The 8,358-nt window shown below is 34.7% G+C and overlaps 1 protein-coding gene and 1 long non-coding RNA gene across 2 annotated transcripts; one reads left to right on the top strand and one right to left on the bottom strand.

Annotated features, from left to right (window-relative positions):
* The first annotated feature begins 657 nt into the window (after positions 1-657).
* On the top strand, positions 658-2,949 carry LOC108199818 (uncharacterized). Its single transcript, XR_001802497.2, has 4 exons — positions 658-1,188; positions 1,392-1,485; positions 2,141-2,215; positions 2,442-2,949. It is a non-coding gene; the product is annotated as an uncharacterized LOC108199818 (long non-coding RNA).
* A 1,730-nt stretch (positions 2,950-4,679) lies between these two features.
* Positions 4,680-7,797, bottom strand: LOC135149943 (uncharacterized). The gene is made up of 2 exons (XM_064086231.1): positions 6,946-7,797; positions 4,680-5,364 (listed from the first exon to the last, which is right to left on the bottom strand). Exons 1-2 carry the CDS (start codon positions 7,686-7,688, stop codon positions 5,025-5,027), a joined length of 1,083 nt encoding a protein of 360 aa, XP_063942301.1. The 5' UTR covers positions 7,689-7,797; the 3' UTR covers positions 4,680-5,024.
* Between the last annotated feature and the right edge of the window lie 561 nt (positions 7,798-8,358).

The following is an 8,358-nucleotide window of genomic DNA, read 5'->3' as shown; positions in this document are numbered from 1 at the left end:
GATTTATATTTCAAGGGCTCAGATCCAATTTTGGTTTTTTAATGTATCCGCGGTTATTTTCCGCGGAAGGAAAAACTCCCTATCCGCGGTTATTTGCCGCGGAAGGGAGTTTTCTCTATCCGCGGTTTTTTATAGCGGATACATTAAAATCTCAGATTGGATCTGGACCTTTGAAATATAGATCTAACGGCTCCCGTACAGTGTGTTAGATAACCCTTATCTAACACGCGGTTGTCAAGGAACAGGACCCTTTAATTTATTGCATTATATACATATATATACACACACACACGCACATCTCTGTCTGTGTTAGAGATGCACGCCTTCCCAACTTCCTCGGAGCAATTATACGCTAGAAGCTCAGGGGTTTTGCTGGCCTTTTGTAACCGGCATCCCATCGCCTGCTCACGCATTGGCCTATAAATAGTCGGCTGATTGGCAATGACTCGGGATCACGGAAGAATCCTGTAGGGGAGCATGCTGAAAAAGGTATATCTTATACTTCTATTATTGTGTTCACAGTCCGTTTTATTTGTGTGTATAGATTTATGGCCCGAAGGGCAGCGGCAGCAGTGTGGTTCCAGGTGCCCGTCGCTAGATTGAGATCTGCAGGGCGGCGGGGACTTCGACTTTATCAAATCTCAGGGACATGGTCTAATCATGAGGGTAGTATTTTATCATGGTGTCGGATCCTAAGTTTTTATGGATTCCTTCTTTGTTGCTTCTATTCGGTCCATTTTATTTGTGTGTATAGATGTATAAATGTGTTTACTTGACGCTATGTGCTGATATGATAAGTTCACTCGAGGATGTGTGTCCGTGAGTGACTGTGGTTTGTTGGTGATTTTCGTGTGGGGGTTTGTCAGGTGTCCGTGAGTGATTGTGGTTTGTTGGTGATTTTCGTGTTGGGGTTTTTCAGGCATGGGGATTGGTCTTTTGGTCCCAAATGTGGCTGGTGATTATTTATGTGTTTCTTAAGAATTAGCTGCGTTCATCATCTATTATCTCAGAGATTTTGAGCCATCTGCTGGCTTAATTCGTGCAGATATGGCATTTGTTTATCTTTCCGACTTGAAGGGCGATGAGGAAGACTGGGTTATAAGGGTGCGCGTTTGCAGGATGTGGGAGTCTATCAGTACAAAGGATGGCAGTTTGCTAAGCATGGATATGATACTGGCCGATGAAAAGGTATGCAGAATTTCGGCCCCCAGCTTCAGTGTCAATTAATTTTTAAAATCATTTGTGCAAGGCTATATATATCATATAGAAGAAGTGAGGGTGGCAGGATGGATTGGAAATTGTTCTTTCCAAATGCATCTCCATTATTTTTTTACTAACATATGACTAATGATTTACATCTTCTAATTCCTGTTATGGATAATTGATTGCAGTCTCCGGTGATTACAGTGATGTTAAAAGTACACATGCATTGTGAGCCTTCTGCTCAAGTGATCAAGAAATGAATTGAGATTGAGCGAATGAAAGGTGATGAATCAAATCAAATCTTCTCTTTTATACACGTGTTATAAGATTTCACGTTCATGCTTAGGCTATATATTAAATGTTTCTGCATTATATATGTTTACTATCTGTCAAGTTATCCAGTCAATCATATGTTGTGAGAGCAATTTTTTGATTTGCATGGATCTCATTTTAGCAGCACATGATTAAGCTTGGATATAAGAGTTCAGGCTCTTTTGTAATTTGTTGCTCAATTTTTCATTGTTGGGGTTAGTTTGTGTTTACAATTCCAACCTTTTGTAGTCAGGCTACGATATGAGATCACATATTTTATTGATTAACAGAATGTTTATTTGAAGATCACATATATATTTGACTAAGATTATGTTTGCTGATATTTGAGATAACTAAATATACTTTGGCATTTAGAAGAATCAAAACATTTGAGACTCACCATACCCTTGATGCTTGGAACTTCTCTGAGAATCGCAACTAAGAGGGTTGATTTACCTGAGCCAACTTCTCCACATATCACTACATTTTCACCAGCTTTTATATTTAGATCTATATTATCCAAAGTGGCTTTTAAAGAATTGATATCCCGGGAAAAACTTGCTCCTCTAAACACTATAGACTGTTCAATATACTTGAATTGACTTTTTGCACTTCTTTTTTGCAGTTCAGGTTCCTCAAGAAACTTTGCAATGCGAGCTAAAGAAATCTTTGCTTCAATGAAAAACACCCGCAACATCAGGTAAAAGCTTATTAGGCTCTTGAATGATACGGACTGCTGCCAAAAATGAAAATACACACCCAGAAAGAGACTATTCAATTGCCTTTAGCTTAATGTTAATTAAAGAAATATGAGTGTGCCACAAAGTTGATCCTGAAATTTCCTATGTCAACTTGGCTGCTTGTGTGCGCAGTTATGTGACTAAGCTTAAATTAATTTGTGGATTTAAAAATTTTTCTTATTATAGATCATCAAGTGCATCAGATATTAATAAGAAGCTTATCTATGGAAGTGAAGTTCATGTTCTTCACGTGGGAAAACTATCTATGAGGTTACTGGTATGTGAAGATCCCTGTTTAGAGCAATACCTCATGTACTTGCTTGAGAAATGGAGAGGAAGCTCCTGATGAGAATCGTCAGAGAAATCTTGCTGATGATTTATGAGCTCAAGTCGTTGTTGAGCTTTTTTTGATACCTATGTGGAGAGGATTCAACGGCCCTATGTTTTGGGTGGCAAGCCAGAGACAAAAAATTCTGTTTTCATGTTAGATAGAAGTTCAGATAGTTTGATCAATATAGCAAACTATGGAGGGTTATGGTCACTATGATATAGTGGAGGTTCCAAATAAATACTAGAAGAACCTGGAGCTTAGCACCGAAGTCTGAGTTATTTTGAGTAATGCAAGTTGTATGTTAAAAAAAAAGTGTTAATTTCAAATAGAGAAAACATAGAATTATTATAATTAAAAAATACAAATTTATAATAGAACTCACCACGAACAGTGAAGGTATGCGTGTTTATGTAAAAAAAAATTTATAAGTCAGTCAAGCATCTAAACTCCTACCGTTTTAGTGAACTACAACGACAGATTCTAAATTTTAATTCTAATCGGAATAAACTAAATATAGAATTGTAGTTGTATGATTGCATCTATAATTACTTAATTTTTGATAATGATCTCCCATATATATTATACTGTTCTTATATATTTTGTCCTTAATATATTTTCCGAACCGAAGCGCGGTTATTCCACCTAGTTAATTCATATACATTTACATCATGATCATCTTCATGCACACAAACAAATGGCTTTGAATATGTACAACCATCATATGTGAAGTTATTTCTTGGGTCTTAAATCTATCGTACAAGCTCCTACAATCACTCAAATCAATAATCGATAAAGACTTTAAAGGAGACCATGAAGACCGACCCCACTGTCCCAAAAATCTCAGTGAAAGAATTGAAGACCAAGAAGATCAACAAGGTGGAGACGAGGCTGAAAGAGTCGAGTTGCGACATGTACGGTGCAAGAGGAGAAAAATACGGTGCATGCTGAGAATAAAATTGAGGAGATTCTGAAGGTGTTTGGGGAGAGTGGGGATTGGGGGAGGAGTGTTTGGGAATTAGGGAGAACATGGAAGTGAAAAGTGGGGATATTATGATGTTGGTTCGGATGAGACAACAGTGATTATCATTTTACAAATTTGCGCGCGGCTAGGTGAGGATGGTGCTGCTCGGAATAGATTCATTCTCATGCACGCAACGTGTTTGATGAAATGTTTACAAAAAGTGTGATGAAATGCTTATATAGTTAGATGATTAGTTTTATTTATATGTATTTAATATAAAATAGAGAATAATTATAACATTTTAAATTATTATAATCTAAAATTGAGATAAATTGGCCTAAGACTAGTGTTCAAAAAGTCGGCGATTAATCGGGATTAATCGCCTATTAATCGGGATTAATCGCTGTTTGGTCGGCCACCGTCTCGATTAAGAGTTAATCGGTGAAAAAATCATTTTTACTGAAAGTCGGGATTAATCGGAAAAAGTCGGTCAAAATCGGTGAATTTTAAAAAATTTAAAAATACAAAATAATTTTTTTAAAAATTGTTAATTTATTTTCTAATAAAACAAAAGGCATGAAAATGACAAATTACAAAAATTAAAGTTATTTTTATTACTTTTTACTCTTTCAATATTAGACTCTAAATTCTAATTACAAAATTTGCAATATATTATCTTCCTTCACATATTCAATCAAATTCAAGTTTATATACGAGATGACTAGACTTGTATATGTATATAAAAACATGTTTTGTGTTATAAAAATCCATCAATCTTTTAATTTTATAAGACTATAAATTTATAATTATATTAAAATATATATAATTAAAAAAATATTATTAAATTTATTACGATTAATGATCCGATTAATCACTCCGATTAATTCCCGATTATCCGATTAATCACTAGACGGTGCCTTCACTGACTAAGTCCGATTTCCGCTTTTTACAGCAGCCTAAGACAAATAAATGAATTATTTTTTATACAAGATATCATATATCACTTTTCTTTGTTCACAAATTTGACTTGTTAAATTATATATTATCATGTACACGTTGCTAATATTTTCTAGACATATCATTGAAGTGATGGCCTTTTCTTGTTTTATATGATTTTTCTATAGAAGATGACATAATATAATAAGATAATACATTGAACGGTTTTTCTAGTGTGTGTCAATGGGCACATGCTAAGCGCAGAATTTTAAAAGTTTGAGAGATTTTGATTGGCTCTCGTATCTTAATAATGGTAGACCCTCTGCAAATACAACAACCACACCGATCAAAACCTTCCAAATTTATCAAATTCCGCGCTTAGCATGTTGTACATGGGCACACACTAGACAACCCCTACATTGAAATGTAAATAAAGTAGGAACATAGTGAATAGTGAGAGGTAAAAATGACAATAATATTAGAAGCACGCGATGTCATGTAACAGAGGAAGAAACTGGTTTGCGTTTACCTAGGAGTAGGACTATAAAGGGAAGTGATAACTAGAAGCAGGAGAATGAGTATTATATGGTGAATAGGGAGAGGGTGAGCTGCTTCTGCTGAAATCGGGAGGAGCAGCTGCTGCTGCACGATGAGCGTGATGGCCTCCATGGGTGGGTGTTGCTGGGGATGCTGCAGCTGAGTAGACGTTATTGTAGTTTCGACTAGGAGTCGTGGTGGTGTTGGTATGGTTTCCATTGCTGCTTTTCCTTGGCCCTTTCTCCGCCCATTCCGTCTCTCGCTGCCGGGCTCTGGTGGTTGATGAGGAATCCAAGAACCCCATACAGCATCCTCCTCCTGCCTTTCCTGCTCTGTCTATGTACCTGTACAAACACATGCATTAGATAGTAGTCCTTATGATATAATAATAATAATAATAATAATAATAATAATAATAATAATAATAATAATAATAATAATCTATACTGTACTATAATAAGCCAACATGAGTATAATTTGTAGTCCAAGGTTTTAGTTATATTTTTTGGTTTGGTACTCTTCTTTTGGTACTACAAGTCTACAAATATGGAGTCATTATTAAACAGTTTCAAATACTAAAAACACTCATAACAATACATTATCATATAATATTTAATTAAAAAAAAATTGAATGATGTTATAAAATATACAATTTTGAATATCTTTTTTTAACAAGAATTTTCATATAACTTTTTTAACTTTAACGTGTTCTATTTCAATATAAACACGAACCATTACATAACTCTTTTCAACTCCAATCTTAAAAGTTATTGTTGTCAAAAAAAACAATATTACAAAATTACGTTGAAATTCGAATGATTGGATTACCGGATCTTTCAAAGGTATTACACGATCGGCTATGTTTGGAAAAGATGAATTTTCGGATTTTTTTTATTTTTAAATCTACGTGTACTAAATTCGGATTAAATATATCCTAATGTGTTGTGTGTATATATTTATCCGGGTTTGTCCATTTTCAAGTAAACGGGAGAAAATATAGTCAGTTGAATAATATAATTTAATTAAAAATCAATTCATTAATACTAAAATACTAATAAAATGATGTTAAAATATAAATAATAAATAATAAATTACGAATTATATACAGTTATATTTTTTGGTTTGGTACTTTTCTTTTGGTACTACAAGTCTACAAATATGGAGTCTATTAGTCTTAGAGCATCTCCAACGGCGTTGGCTATAATCGTTGGCTAAATTAGACCTGTAAGATATTATGTAAAATTTGCTGAACCTGTAAGACATTTTGCTTCAATGGTAATAACTATATTGGTTGGCTATAATTTAAAAATAGTATGTTATTAATATTTTAAATTGTTAAAATAGAATATATCAGTTCAATATGGTAATAAATTATGTACAATCTTCCTACAGATTTTCTTACAGACCTGTAGAGGTTCGACAAATTTAGCCATCCATAGGAGGTTGGCTAAATTTATAGACAACATGTGAGCATGGTTGGAGTTGAATTTTTGGAGCTGTTGGCTAAATTTTCTTAATTTAAGTAAGCCAACTCACCTTTTAGACAAGGGTTTTAGATGGTTGGAGATGCTCTTACATTATAACAGTTTCAAATACTAAAAACACTCGTAACAATACATTACCATATAATATTTTATTAAAAAATTTTTAATGATGTTATAAATATACAATTTTGAATATCTTTTTTTAACAAGAATCTTCATAAACACGAATTATAGTCAGTTGAATAATATAATTTAATTAAAATTCAATTCATTAATACTAAAATACTAATAAAATGATGTTAAAATTTAAATTATAAATAATAAATTACGAATTATATACCCGCCCGTGCTTTGCACGGGTTAAAGGCTAATAATAATAATAATAATAATAATAATAATAATAATAATAATAATAATAATAATAATTTACTACGTACTCACCTTTGGCTGAACCTCTTCCCCAAACATTGGATGCATTTCCTTCCCTCGGTCATCTCTCCCATCCCTATGCTTACACATTGTCTGCAGTAGACTCTTCCGCACACCAAACATCTATTATTTCGAAACATATACATGTACACGCTGCAGATGCTGCATATATTCGAATGAGGAATTCCCGGCCGTCTACGTCTCCCGCTGCCGCCGCCTTGAAATGAATCCATGAAATTACTAGACATCATCATGCTGCTTGTACCACCACTCATAATATCATGATGATGGTCTGCTGCTGCTGCTGCTTGTTGCTGCTGATGACGATATCCTGATGATGCAGTATTCGTATTACCAACGGCTTGATGATGATGATGACGACGACTATGGTTTACGCTCATGTCCTGAGGAGGAGGAGGACGGTGAGACGACGTGTGCAGAGCAGCTTCCTCGCCATAGTGATCCATAAATGAAGAATAAAATCTTCCGCTGTTGTTGTGGGTAGTCGTCGTCTCATGATGATTACTGCTGTGGTGATGAATATTGATGGATGCTTCTTCAAAGGCCTTGTTGAAATCTAAGCTGGGGAGTTTTGATAGAGCAGACGGCGTAAGATGATGATGATGATTATTTGACGATGTAATCGCGGTGGGCAGTTGAGCAAAGTCTTGAAAAGTGAGATTCACCGATTCATCCGGGATTCCCGAGTAGAGCTCCTCTAGTTCTCTTCTTGCCTTGCCCAAACTACCCGCCATGTATAATAAACAGGAGACTATACGCCTACCGATCTAATTTCAATTTACCAAGATTATGTAGGCAGCAGCTGATAGATATCGTATATGCTTAATATATCAAAGGCCCCGACTTTTATATGTGTATATATATAAATATAATCATTCTCACCCGTCTGTGCACGGCCGGCCGGCACTTTATTCTTATATATTTACTCACAATTCTCATAACGCGTCCTGTCCATAGTCAAATCATAGTATTAGTTAATCAAACACAACCTACCTAGAAACATCATCGATGTGCCCAACAACAAGACAACCCAACATGCAGACGGACGGCGGACATTCCCCTGACCAAACTCTCACACTTGATAACTATCCCATTTTAATAGCTTTTTTAGAAATGAATTGTTGTTCCAAAATAAGTGATTTTCTCTTGATTCCATGCAATATTTGATAGGCGAATTTCTATTCTACCCCTCATTAATGCAACTTGTATTTTCTATGCAATATAAATAATAGTTTATTTTGACTTTATTAGGGGTAACTATGTAAAATTATTCAAATAAACATCTCAATAAATGTAAAAATTGGTTTGTGTGCATCTCTCTAAAAAAGCAGTTAAAATGGGACAGAGGGAGTAGTAACTTATACAATATTCTTGCTGCCGTTGATCTTTCTTTTTTCTTTTTTT

This window comes from Daucus carota, chromosome 1, assembly GCF_001625215.2.
Source record: "Daucus carota subsp. sativus chromosome 1, DH1 v3.0, whole genome shotgun sequence".
Lineage (NCBI taxonomy): Eukaryota > Viridiplantae > Streptophyta > Magnoliopsida > Apiales > Apiaceae > Daucus > Daucus carota.
The sequence above is the reverse complement of the archived record's forward strand: the minus strand, read 5'-3'. Positions and strand labels throughout refer to the sequence as shown.